The 13,379-nt window shown below is 43.4% G+C and overlaps 2 protein-coding genes across 2 annotated transcripts; both read left to right on the forward strand.

Annotated features, from left to right (window-relative positions):
• The first annotated feature begins 1,057 nt into the window (after positions 1-1,057).
• On the forward strand, positions 1,058-7,189 carry kcng3 (potassium voltage-gated channel, subfamily G, member 3). The gene is made up of 2 exons (XM_088439156.1): positions 1,058-1,861; positions 4,356-7,189. Exons 1-2 carry the CDS (start codon positions 1,233-1,235, stop codon positions 4,999-5,001), a joined length of 1,275 nt encoding a protein of 424 aa, XP_088295282.1. The 5' UTR covers positions 1,058-1,232; the 3' UTR covers positions 5,002-7,189.
• Positions 7,190-7,883: 694 nt separating this feature from the next.
• cox7a2l (cytochrome c oxidase subunit 7A2 like) lies at positions 7,884-10,871 on the forward strand. Its single transcript, XM_088439855.1, has 3 exons — positions 7,884-8,038; positions 10,013-10,147; positions 10,356-10,871. Exons 1-3 carry the CDS (start codon positions 7,967-7,969, stop codon positions 10,494-10,496), a joined length of 348 nt encoding a protein of 115 aa, XP_088295981.1. The 5' UTR covers positions 7,884-7,966; the 3' UTR covers positions 10,497-10,871.
• Positions 10,872-13,379: the final 2,508 nt, after the last annotated feature.

A 13,379-nucleotide genomic window follows, 5' to 3' on the forward strand; every position in this document is an offset into this window, starting at 1 on the left:
AACATTATGTTCTTTGATGCACAAATCTTAAATGCCACACAGCTTTGGAATAAGAATTGGACAGAGATGTCCGAGAAAGAAATTAGATTTCTCGAAAACTTTGAAAAGAAGACATTCAGGACACAAAGGACTCATTTGCTCATCAAGAGAAGTCAAACCGGTGCTGTCCTGGCAAGCGGAACCAATTAATTTTCCTGAGATAAAAAGAAACTTTTATGCTTCATCGCCTCTCATCCTGATTCTGGTACTGATGCTGCATGTTCATACTCAATTTTCACGGTGTTAGATGGCTGCATACGGTGTCTGATGATATCAATCTGCAAACATCAAGCATCTGTCTGAAAACGTCTCGCCTATTCCCCAAGATAAGGATGAGCTTCAGCGAAAACTTGTCGTCTAGGAGGAAAATTGCGAAAGGGGGGTTTGGTGCGACATGTGCGACGAATCTGGTTTATTCTAATGAACTTTGATGACAAAGGGACTGTCATATTTGAACATTAAAAACGTGTGATGAAAAGTTACAAAGTTAAAATAATTTTTAAAAAGCAGTCAGCGTTAACTCAGTTTAATGCTGGAAAACAATTCAAAATGCCATAGATAGGCTCACAAAACTTGAAACAATGCAAAGCAATGAATATTTGAACACCAGTGGTGAAGCAACACATGTAGATAGACACAAATGGCAGAATTCAAATGCATGTTTTTTACCCTCTGTAAGGAATGGCTAATACGAATGCATACTTTGAGTTTTAGTTAGGTCTAAATGTATTTGAGCTCCACCTCACCCCAACAGAGAGCAGGATGGCCATTCTTTTTTTTGTTTGTTGCTGTTGTAATTTTTGGAATCATAATTTGCTGTTGTCTGCTGTTGGAGAAGTGTGTTGCAGCGCAAACACTCTTCACCGGCACAGTACTTTAAGACACGATCTTCAGGCAGGGCTAGGTCGGAGAAAGACTTTTTCAGGGGCGGGATTGGTTCTCCCCGGCCCAGGGCGGAGAGAGAGGCGAGAAAGAGAGAGAGGGAGTCCTCTCCGGGACCGCGAGAGAGGAGGGCAGAACAACAGGGAGCAACAACATCGATCGAGCGGACCGACTTGACGCCCAACTCCGCTCTCGTCCCAACCACGCCCCGGAGGGGGTGGAGCGGGGGGGGCCGAGGGCAGCATCTCTCCGGCAGGTGTCCCAGCAGCTTCCGCCATGGAAGCATCCAAGAGTCGCTGAAGGACGGAGCCATGAAGTTCGGGAAGAGCATCTGCGTGCTGAACGTCGGGGGGACCCGCTACGCCTTCACCCGCGACGTGATCCGGGATTTCCCCCTGAGGCGCGTCAGCCGCCTCCACGCGTGCGCCTCCGAGAAGGAAGTCCTGGAGCTGTGCGACGACTACGACCGCGAGCGCAACGAGTTCTTCTTCGACCGCCACGCGCAGGCTTTCGTCTTCATCATGCTGTACGTGCGCTCGGGCAAGCTGCGCTTCGTCCCCGGCGTCTGCGAGCTGTCCTTCTACACCGAGATGCTCTACTGGGGGCTGGAGAGCGCGCACTTGGACTCGTGCTGCCAGAAGCGCCTGGACGAGCGGCTGTCCGAGGTCGGCCTGTCCGAGGTCGGGCTCTCGCAGCAGGGTTACGCCGGGGAGGAGAGCCCGAGTCCGGCGGGGGAGCCGGCGGCGGGGCTGCAGCTGAGCCGGCGCGCCAGGTGGCTGGAGACGGCGCGCAGGGCGTTCGAGGAGCCCAACTCGTCTCTCGGGGCGCAGCTGCTGGCCACCGTGTCCGTCGTCTTCGTCATCGTCTCCATGGTCATGCTGTGCGCCAGTACGCTGCCCGATTGGGACACCGCCAAGAGGAACACCGTGGAGGAGCACAGGTAATTTGGCAGCCCTCGCAAATTAGATCCTAGACCCGGGGTGGGCGAACTTTTTGACTCGCTTCTAAAATTGGACTAAAGGACCAGATGGAGCAGATGGATTGAGCGTTTTGATAATCCGCCTCATAAAAGAATAAACATGCAGAATGTATTTGCTTTCATTTCAATAGAAAATAAAAAAAAGCATCACAATAGTGTTTTTTTTTTTTTTTTTAAAAGAAGTGCCTACATGGCATTGGAATTGATCAGCAAGGAATTCACAAATAGGGTCAAACGGTGATACAGTTAAAAGCAAGTATAGCATGTAAAAGTTAAATACAACTGAACTCCCATCTGGTTATTCCTTCGTGAACCAGTAGAGGGAGTTGGTTTATTTAAAAAAATATCAGGAGCAAAGTCCAGCCTTTTTGGTTCCAAGATGCATTTTCAAGACTTGAATTTTGACCAACATCGAGCAGAGAATAAAATGACCGTAATTCCCTAATGCCGCCAGCGTTGTGCCAAAACCTCAAAAGTGACATTTTGATGAATTTCATAGTTTTTTCACAAATCTGTCATTCGTTATATGCGTTATATGCACAAATTAGCAACTAATATGATGTTTAAAAATGGCATGCAGCTTTTCTTGGCACAATGCTATTGATTGAATAAACTTGCCGTTTTGAGGGTCTCTGAAAAAGTGATTATTTTGTATTCTGCCCGATGCCGGCAATATTTGAAATACTTTCATATGGGCAACTTTATCAGAGGCTGTCATAAACATGGAAGTCTATTTGTCATGCTGTTAAACATTAAACTCAAATTGAAATATAAACAAAGGCTGATTTGGTGATGCAACTTTAGTCAATAAAGTCAGTGATGGGAAGACCGTGTGAGACAAGCACTGGATTACAGGTAGGGTGTCCAAACTAAAAAAAAAAAAGCAAAACAAACATTATTTACTTTAAATTGACAAACTAAAACACATTTTCCGCTGCAGATAAAAAAAAAATACTCCGTGATGTCGCAAAAAGTCAAAGGCTGAACTGAAGGGCAGTATAATTACATTTCTCCATTTGGGACCAAAACAAAAGCAATCTGTTCTAAGATGTCCTTGACACAGACCCACAAGTGGAACAAACAATCTTATTTCTGAGCCGCGTCTTACCGAATGATGTGCAACACAAGCAAGTGAGGGGTGAGAACGGATTCCTTCTTTTTGTCTTTCTGGCGTGCAAACTCATTCTATTTTTGCCACGGAAGGCAAAATGACACATTTGTCAATTTTTAAAATAAAGAAGCTGCGTCTTCCAACATACAGTATACGTAACATATACAAGGTAGCATATTATCCGCAGTCACAAGTTGTTCGATCAGCAAACAAACTGATTTAGGCCATATTATCATAAATGACAACATTTTTATTATGAAAGTACAACTTCCATACACGCAAAGAGACAGAATAATGTGTGTCACCAACAGTGACTGCTCTCAACTTAAGCTGCACCGTCCTTCCTCACTACGAAATGTAGTATCAACAGCGGCCAGAGGCGGCGCCAAAGCACACTGATGAAACCAAACAAAGCACCCATGTATAACTGTTAAAGGATAAACTAAGTCAGTTCCAAAACGTTATTATTTTGGGCGGCCCATGCAGCCTGTTACCCGGCGGTCACGGACCTCAGTGATAGAGCACAGAGAAGAGTTGTGGACAATAATGCCGAATGTGAATCATTAATAAATGGCAAATATGTCAAATGAAGCTTCAAAATTGTGAAAAATGACTTGCTCAACTGCCAATTGACTACGATCTGAAAAATATGCTCAAATATCATTTGACTTATGCCTCCACATGTTTGGGCCGAGGAATAAGCCATACTGCCACAGAGGCAGGCACTCAAAAGTGGCCTTGCCAGGGCAAGATTAGATCCAGATTAAAACAAATTTTGGATTCCATTTGGATTACAAATCATCAATTTGTTTAATCCAAGTCAATTTTCAAAAATTGGACTTGGTTTCCTCCCAATGAGGAAAGTCGCAGCTCCAAATATGATCCCATCCGATTTGAGAATCCTTCTCTCCCCTTTGAACAATCCATTTTCAGGATTTGATCCAATCGGAAATGCCCAGTCTGGTCAGATTACTTCGTGAGCCGCTGGCCCCATGCAATAACATGTCAGCACTTTGTACTTTGGGGATGGCCGCATTTTTCGCATGACTCTGTAATGCCATCCGGCCTAATTGTGTTTGCCTGTGTGCTTTCGCCGGGCGTAATTCACTCGTAATTGCCTTTGTAATCAATGGCGTAACCACGCGCCAGGGACCGTGTCACCCCCTTCTCCCCCCATTTCCATACCCCCTCGCCTCCTGCCGCGCTTACATCCCGGCAATTTTCTTGTCATCATCTCGGCGGGTCGCGCGACATGGGTCCACTTCCTGGTATGGCGTAATTAGCCGGCGGACCGATGATCCGAACGGCGCGGAGGATAACGCGTCCGCCGTTTCTTTCGGGCAGGATCGTGGAAGCCGTCTGCATCGGCTGGTTCACGGCGGAGTGCATCCTGCGCTTCCTGGTGGCGCGGAACAAGTGGGACTTCCTCCGGCGGCCGCTCAACATCATCGACGTGGTGGCCATCACGCCTTACTACGTCACCATGGCCATGGCTCGGGCGGGGATGCCGGGCGCCGGGCTGGGGGTGGCCGGCGTCTTCCTGCGCGTGCTGCGCATGATGCGCGTCTTCTGGCTCATGAAGCTGGCCCGCCACTTCCTGGGCCTGCAGACGCTGGGGCTGACGCTACGCCGCTGCTACCGGGAGATGGTGATGCTGATGGTGTTCGTCTGCGTCGCCATGGCGATCTACAGCGCACTGGCGCAGCTGCTGGAGCACGGTTTGGATCTGGGCGCGCGCAACCAGGACTACGCCAGCATCCCCGCCGCCGCCTGGTGGGTCATCATCTCTATGACCACGGTGGGCTACGGGGACGTGTACCCCATCACCGTTGGGGGGCGGGTGCTCGGGGGCATGTGCGTGGTGAGCGGCATCGTCCTCCTGGCGCTGCCCATCACCTTCATCTACCACAGTTTCGTGCAGTGTTACCACGAACTCAGACTGCGATCGGCCAGGTACGCTCGCAGCCTCTCGGCGGAAATGCTGCAGTGAACGATTCATGGACGACTTGCACCACTGAAATCGATCCAGTGAAAGTTCACGCCTTGATCAGTTCCTCGTGGGCAAACGCGTGTTTGCGATTGATGCGTTTACCCGAACTACCCTTTGCACAATAGAAAAAAAAAAAAAAAAGATCGATAAGCACTGTCATCTTTCGCTTTTTTTAGGGCTGCGACCAGAAGCGTAGCTAGAAATATTTCAGTGGGGTACCCAGCGTGAAATCACATCTCAGTCTCCGTTCACTGCAAAACAAATCATTTTAAAGTTCACATCAGTTGAAGATTTATTCTTTCAATATGTAGGTAAAAAATCTGGCACAGTGGCAAGAGGTCCAAGAATACTGCATCTGGGTGTAATTGTTATATCAAAAAATTGTTTTTTTAATATGAGGTTAGTATGAAAAAAGTGGCAAAGTGTCACACGGTCTAAGAAAACAGCATCTGTGTAAAAATGGCAGCAAAAAAAAAAAAAAAAAATTACAGGTTTCAAAAATGTCCCCTTGGTAAAGGAATGACCGCGGAGTTGACCTGGGCCACACCAGGTCACCCTTTAGCTCCATCCTTGGCTATAACTAACAATTATTTTTCAAATCCATTAATCTGTTGATTATTTTGTCAGTTAATCAATGATTCAGATATTCATGTTTTAGTTTTCACTAACTTATTGAAAAATCAAATCAAATTTGCATTGCAAAAAACAATTTTTTTCTGACCATTAATTTCCAAATTAAAAGCATTTTTTTTTGTGAATGTCTTGCGTATTTTGGGAAGAGAAATCTACAAATATTTCCAGAGACTGTTATTCTGATCATTTAGACAATTTTTGATCTCTAATCAATTGATCTTTTCGGTAATTGATTAATCTATTAAGCAGATGAATGACTTCCAAAATGTTGGCATGTCTAACCCTTCATTCTCAAACCAAGATTCACCTCCTAATCTTCATCTTCTTCTCAAAAGCTGTGCTGATCTCAAATCCAAAGCAATGCAACGCTGCCATCCACGAGCATCTGTTTTTCATCACATTTGCCTCCCAACTTGAACTTCATATTCAAACAGAACACATCGCTTCTTCCATGTCTACCTGTTGAAAACATACTATATCTTAGTCTGAATCAACTCTCACGTTAACGCTCCTTTTGCACGATTGAAATCAACTGAGTTTCTAGAAATACTGGAGGAGGGGAAATCTCGCTAAAGTCCGTTTTTCAAATGGCCTCCTTATAGTGTGAGCACACCCCCTCAGAAGCACACAAATCATTATTTATTAAAGACCAGACCAATCTGGTTGTCCCTGCGGATGGTTGTTTACACTGCATTGCCATGGTGACAAAATGTGCATGTGTGTGTGTGTGTGTGTGTGTGTTGTGGCCTTCAGCCATTCACTTTGTCAGTGGCTTTGCACAAGAGCGATGTCTGACCTAGTTGCATTTAGCATGTATGGAGGCGAGGACGGAAGGAGGTCGTGCACACACACAATCACACACACACACACACACACACATATTAACGCACACACCAGAGGATACAATGAAATACGAAAACAGAAGTTTCAGGATGTAAACGATAAAAAAGATAAAAGATGAAAAAAGTGTGACGTGAAGGTTAAAAACTAAATAAATAGATGGGGTGCCTGCGCGTTTGTGTATATAAGCTCCTCTTGTGTGTCAGTGTCAGCGAGGCATTTTTTGTATTTTCATCTCCACGGCAACCTCATTTCAGGCATGCCAATCATAAAGGCCATTGATGTGTGTGTTTGCGCACAAATAGGCCAGAAACACAAACACACAGCATCGTTTCAACACAAGCAGCGAAAATGACATCACATGCACGACGACAAAGGTTGTGACGTTCCATGAATCAAGCTGGCTGCTTAATGAAGAGCATCGTATGTCACCAAACAAAACAATCCGAGACCTCGCACCCACACCGCAGTCTCCCGCTACACCGTCGCCATCAATCAAAGCTGGAGTTCATCTTTGTATTTGTATAGGTGTCAATTTTTCATCTCTTCCCACGTCGATATTCTTTTCGTGCTATTTCAATGTGCTTTTCAAGTAGCATAAGTGTGACTAAAGTGTATAATCAGTACTGTATTTTGTTACTGATGCAGCAGTTAATGGCCTCTCGACAAAACCCTTTTTTTCCCTGACATTTGTGATGTATTCAGTGGTTTTGTAAGAATAAAAGCAATTCCTTACAAATGTACTGTGTACTCCACTTATTGCAAATTGCACCTGAGAGAGATGAAATTGGAAGCAAACAAATCAATTCAGCTGACACTTCCAAACAAACCTTTCTGGTCTAAGCACTATTACACTGACCTACATATAGTATACAACCAAATTTTAAATTATATGTAATGCACTCCCATCCGTTTATTTTGTCTGTATTGTAGAATTTCTCAAGGTTGCAAATGGATGTTATATTTCACATCCAACCAAATTTCAACCTCAATTTGCACAAATAATTGCATTCTGGGATACTCCAGTCACGATAGTTAGCTTTACTCAATTATTTTGTGAATTCTTAAATTGTTGATCATGAAATCGTTCACACAGAAAAAAAAATATATTAAAAAAAAAACCCTCAAGTCAAATACTGTAAGTACACGAAAAGAAATTGACTTGTAGGGCTTCCGTACATCCGTTTTTGGACTATCGCTAACTGTAATTGGAATTGCTGGGAGAATGCCATTCGAGAAATAACTGCACTCTTGATAATTTATTTGTGTTTCATTATCAAACGGAGCAAATCTTAAATTGTTTCGCAAAGTTTTATTTATTTATTTTTTATTTTTTTTAAACAGCGACGCTTCAATTAGTCATCCAATGAAAACGCCAGGGCTAAGTCATCTGATCATGACGTAATTTTCCCTCGACGCCCGAATCAGGAAGCCCTTTTCGCCGGAGTTTTGTTGTGACCAGCGTGTGTGCGTCGTTTTCCCACGAACAAAAATGTACTATAAATTCAGCGGTATCACACAGAAGCTGGCGGGGTCTAACTCATCGACGGCTTACGCCCCCCAGGTGAGTTCTAAAGTCGGGGCATTACCCAAAAGAAGGACGTCCACTGTTGACGGTGACCTTCATGGCGCCGTGCTTGCTTGCGTCCCTGCCTGCCTAAAATGCAAATTTAGCCATCCATACTTTGTTAATACCTTTAAACCGCAATTTCCCTCCTAATTGTTTGTCATTATATGTTATTTTTTAATAATTATTTTTAAATTAGTCTACTGGGTAAATTGAAGTATAATTACACTACAAAACATTGTAAGCAGAGTATGTTCCCTCTTCTGCATTTTAGCCGGACACAAGCCCTCCATTCAACCTTTCCCTTTTACCTTTTGTTTGTAAAGGTTATCTCTCGCCAGCTGTCTTTTGTGTGATTTCTAATTCAATACCTACCAGATGTGTCCTTGTCGTATGTGACCTTTTGATAAAGCCTCCTTACCTGTTCTTCTTACATGATATGGCCGTCCCCCATTTGCTGTATCATATCAAAAATTAGACTTTGAACACAAATGTCAGAAGGTTCTTTTGTCAAGCCAAAATGCCAAATGCATGTTAAGTAATCCTTAAATAATGTAAAACATCTCAATAACCTATAGTGTGCCAAGTTCGCAAGTGGTTTAGCTGCAAGTGCATTTTAAATGTCATCATTGTGCAAACAGTTCAAAGATCCGAACAGTTTATCGTATGACATTTTTACTTTGCTGTCCACACGAATGTCACAAAAAAGGAAATATACGAAGTTAAGACAAAAAAAAGGTACAAACAACACTTAAGTAGTAGAGCACAAGTACGAACCGCAAGTGGGTAGGTTATGTACAAATATTTACAATAATATTAACCCTAATACACATGTTCGTAAACACACTGTCATAAATAAGCTGCGGTGGCCTCAATTCATGCTGCCAAGCTAGCTACACTCTAAATTGCTGGTGCTCATGTCATTCACTGCGCCAGACCCTGGCTTTTAAAGCCATACACACTCAAAAGTCACAAATACTACAGTAGCATGCAAGGAAGACGTTCCAATTTTGTCAAAAAACAATTACGCTTATGATAGTCACCATTTGTACATGTTTAAACCTTTCATTTAATTTTTTACGATATGTTTACCACAATTTTGATAATTACAAGTTTGCGAATCTAAAAGGGTATTATATATGTTTTAAGGTACTTCTACAAATCAAGAGTTGCAATATATTCTTATATATAAAATTTTTTTAAATAATTCATTTCAAATAATCGGTATCTGCCCTGGAAAAAAAAAACATTGGTCTATAAGAATAATATCCACGATTCAATGCATGCTGTTATGTTTCATAATGAAAACTGAATTATCATCCGGTTAATCAATAGTAAGATGTTCGATTATAAAAATATTGCCAAGCTGTTGCTGAATATCTTTCAATGCGGTTTTTGTCCTCGCTTGACACAACAAAGCTTTGAGTTGGAGGAACTACTATACAAGCAACAACGCGTAAAAGGTTCCTTGAAGTTGAGGTGGGAAATGGTGGATCCCGTTTCCGCAGGTTCGCTGTAGGTCTACACGTCACAACCGCTGCGAAGTTGTTGCATCCTCGCACCTTCCTCTTGGCACCCCCCGCGCGGCGTAATTATCACCTTTGCAAGCAGGTCATGTGACGACTTTTATTTTAGGAACATAAATGGTGGTGCTTGGCTGGAATCACTCATGCACCATTTGGCCACAATTCCATAGTAACAAGATAAATGCACACATTTTTTTTTTTTTTTTTTATATAGTTCACTGCAATGAATAGAAAACAGATGTTTTCCAGTAACCCGCCGTCGAAATGCCACTTTTAAATCATATTTCATCATGCCTATATGTTTGTTTGCCAAATTGAATTCCCCTGCTTGTACGCCATCTGCTCACTAATACACACATTAATGTAATTCGGTCACCTCCTCAGGCTGGGGTGATTTGCTTAAAAAAAGACATTGTGACTTACTGGTCGTCCGTTCATCACGCAGGGCTTGAGACCCATCGCACCTGCCGAATCCTCATCCATGATCTTTGCCACGCCCACCAAAGTGGTGTCAGAAGCGGGACCCGTGGTGGAGTACTTGGGGGCCAACAAGGTGCCCGACTTTCAGAGGATATTCCAGGTAATGGTGTTTTCCAAAAAGCAGCGCGTTCCAGCACAGTTTTTCTTTCCATTTGTCCCGCGCCAATCAATCTCAAGCGCAGCGCCGAGGGGAACGCAGCAATCAATAACTCAAGTGTAATTAGAATATTGATGTTTCACTCTAATTACAACTTTCTTTTATTCAAGCCTAGAAACTTTTTGTGTTGTTTTTCACGGTTGCGTTTTAGACGTCGGACGGCATCCCCGTCCACCTGAAGCGCGGCGTGCCCGACAGGCTGCTGTACCGCACCACCATGGCCCTGACCATAGGGGGCGCTCTCTACTGCCTGATGGCACTCTACATCGCCGCCCAGCCCCGAAACAAGTGACCGCCGCCCCCCATCCCCATCCTCACTTGACACTTTTTTTGCCGGGTTTTCCACCCAGCGGCTCGGTTCTGCGCGGTTTTGAATAATCTGGCGAGCGGCTCGCAGGAAACAACAATAGACGCCGTTTTTTGTTTTTTTTTGAGAACAGACTGCCAAAAATCAAATCACGCCAAAGTGCCGAACTGTACCGCTCGGTGGAAACGGCTTGAGATATGTTGCCGTTTGCTATGTCAACCCAACGATGAGCCTCCAATTCCCCGCCTGTGATACGACCTGGAAATGTCAAAAATAACCATTTATCTCACACAAATAAAACAATGTCAAATAGTATTTTGTACCAAAATATTTAATTGAATAAATTTGAAGGGAAAACAAGTTAAATGTCGTTGTTGTCGCATACAATTTGCTCCACACACATAAATGTTATTTGGCACCCGGAAGTAATTTTTGTTTGGAAGAAGTCAAGCTAACCGCAGTGTTCATGCTATGCATGAACAATAACATGCCGCCAACATCAAAATATTTTGTGTTCCTCTTTTATTTTGGAATTTTGTGCCGTGGCATAAGAGCTGACTTAATACTTCCCTGCTGTCAACAAGATAACTAACGTTCCCATGAATTAAGTTCAATAAATATAACTTACAGATATGAACGCAGGAAAATGTGAAAAATTTAGAAGGTGAGATTTCTGTTTTGTGATAGCTTTTACATTGTCGCCAAACTTGGTGCGTTTTCTACAAGGCAACATACAAAATACCTGAATTTGAGCCTAAAATTGCCACCCTTGTGAGGCTCAGCGCCTCCAGAAAATGGATGGAATTCTTCCTAACTGGCACACTTACGTTTCCTCTCTCTCTTGCGCTCTCATAGACGTTTCGAGCGAGCGCGCATTCGTGACGTCTTTGTGTTGAGCTTCTGGCGAGGTCACGTGACGCAGCTTTAGAACAACAGGTGGTCTCCGCTGATTTAACTTAGCGGCTTAGTCCTCGGTAAATATCGTCTGCTCGCCTAGCGCGGAGCAAATGTCACATCTTGTTTATTTTTTTTTTTCATTTCTGCCACCGGTGAATATGATTTGATTCAACGGCGGCTAGCACAAAGTAAATCAGTACGTGGCCCAACTTGTGTCTTATTGATTATGCTTTATTAGTCGTACAAAGCCGAAGGTGAGAGAAGATGCGCCGCCGTATAAATTTAGTTAGTATAGACAAACAACACGGAGGCAGGCATGATCTGAGGGCAGAGGTCAGCTTTAATCAATGCAGTTTCCTGCTCCAGCGTTCTTCTCAGAAGTCAAACTAACATTTGCCTGAAACGCTAACATTTAGGTACGCCTGATCCAAAGCACAAGACCTGAATCAAAAATGATCTAGTGCATTCAACACTTTCAATGCCATGGGCCAGAAATCTCATCTTTTAAAATAGTAATAATAAATGATAAAATTCTTATCAAATCTATTTCTTATGTAGGGTAGCTGACACCCTTGACTAGTGCTATCTTATATGAAGCCAATTTAGCAGTGTAGTGATAACAATGACCACCGGATGGCAGTGTTGCCATTCTATACATGCATTACATACTAGTCATTCTAAGAAACGGAAATCAATATTTCATATGATACCACCCATATTTACATAGACATAGCACACAATATTCTGTCGGCCTTGAAAGATGAGTGAAAATGCTAAATATACCGGCACCCTAGACGTTGCCTTTTCCAATAACGAACGCTTGGCACTGAAAGAGTTCATTCTTGTGCAGTATTTTGATCAATTTTTCGTGATCTCCCTCCACTTCATTCTCGCAGTATTTTTGCAGATGGATGTATTTCTCAGAGTACAAGTCGACCCTCTTTTTTTAACTGCAATTTGGGTGAATTTTACAAAAATTAGGGGTTCAAGTAATCAATTACTTTAGGTACTATGATAGATAATTAAGAACTGAAATATTCGCGGGTTTTGGTTGGCGCGGATATTTTTGAGAACATAACCCCCGTGAAGAACGAGGGAACACTACTGTATATTGAATGCTCTACTAAAAAAAACGTATAAATATGTCTTTGGCATTAAATGAGTTAAATGGTTGTGGCATGAAGTTGAAATTTGACATGTTGTCACCAACAGGAAGAAGTTTCAGCTCCCTTGTATCTTCTTTATTGCTTCCCCTTTGATGCGAAATGTTTTTGATGTAAAAATTAATGATCGGACGAAAGCAGCCATTTTGAACTCTAAAAAAAAAAAAAAGACTTCCGTCTCTGGACCCCGTTTAACTTCGCGTGGTACATTTTGGTGAGATTCTATGAGCAGGTCTGCCATTTTGTTTACGAGTGGCCATTTTGGGCATTGGAAATGAATTGTCAAGAGGTACACTTTCTGGACCACTCCATTATCTTTTATTATCCCTCTTGCATCAGCGCAGCCCACTTGAGCCATCTTGGTTTGCCGTAACAATGGCTCCCTTTGTTGTCGCCCGACAGGAGAGCAGCATGACAACATGTTTGCCAAGCGGTAACACGACACTCCAACTGTTAATGAAGCACGGGGAGCTCACGCAGGAAGCAAACAGGGAAGGGGGGGGGGAGTGGGGGGGGGGGGGGGCAAGGTCTGAGGGGAGGGAGCGTGACATGATAGCTTCATCCAATGGGGAATGGCTAAGACTGATTGGAAGAGGGCAAACGGGAAGTGTGCGTCTTCTGGCTCACTTCCTGTCCTGGGCTGACTCCTTGTTTTGACTTCCTGTCTGCACTTTAATTTGATGGAGGCCTTTGTTCACGCAGTCCTACCTTGACTTAACAAGTGTCACGAAATACAGGTTTTTCTTGTCATAAATCGTTGACTGTTTGCTCTGTGTTGTGTTTAAAACTCGATTTAGCGTGTTTTACG

Source organism: Hippichthys cyanospilos, chromosome 17 (genome assembly GCF_059441005.1).
Source record: "Hippichthys cyanospilos isolate Australia breed blue-spotted pipefish chromosome 17, RoL_Hcya_1.0, whole genome shotgun sequence".
NCBI classification, from domain to species: Eukaryota; Metazoa; Chordata; class Actinopteri; order Syngnathiformes; family Syngnathidae; genus Hippichthys; species Hippichthys cyanospilos.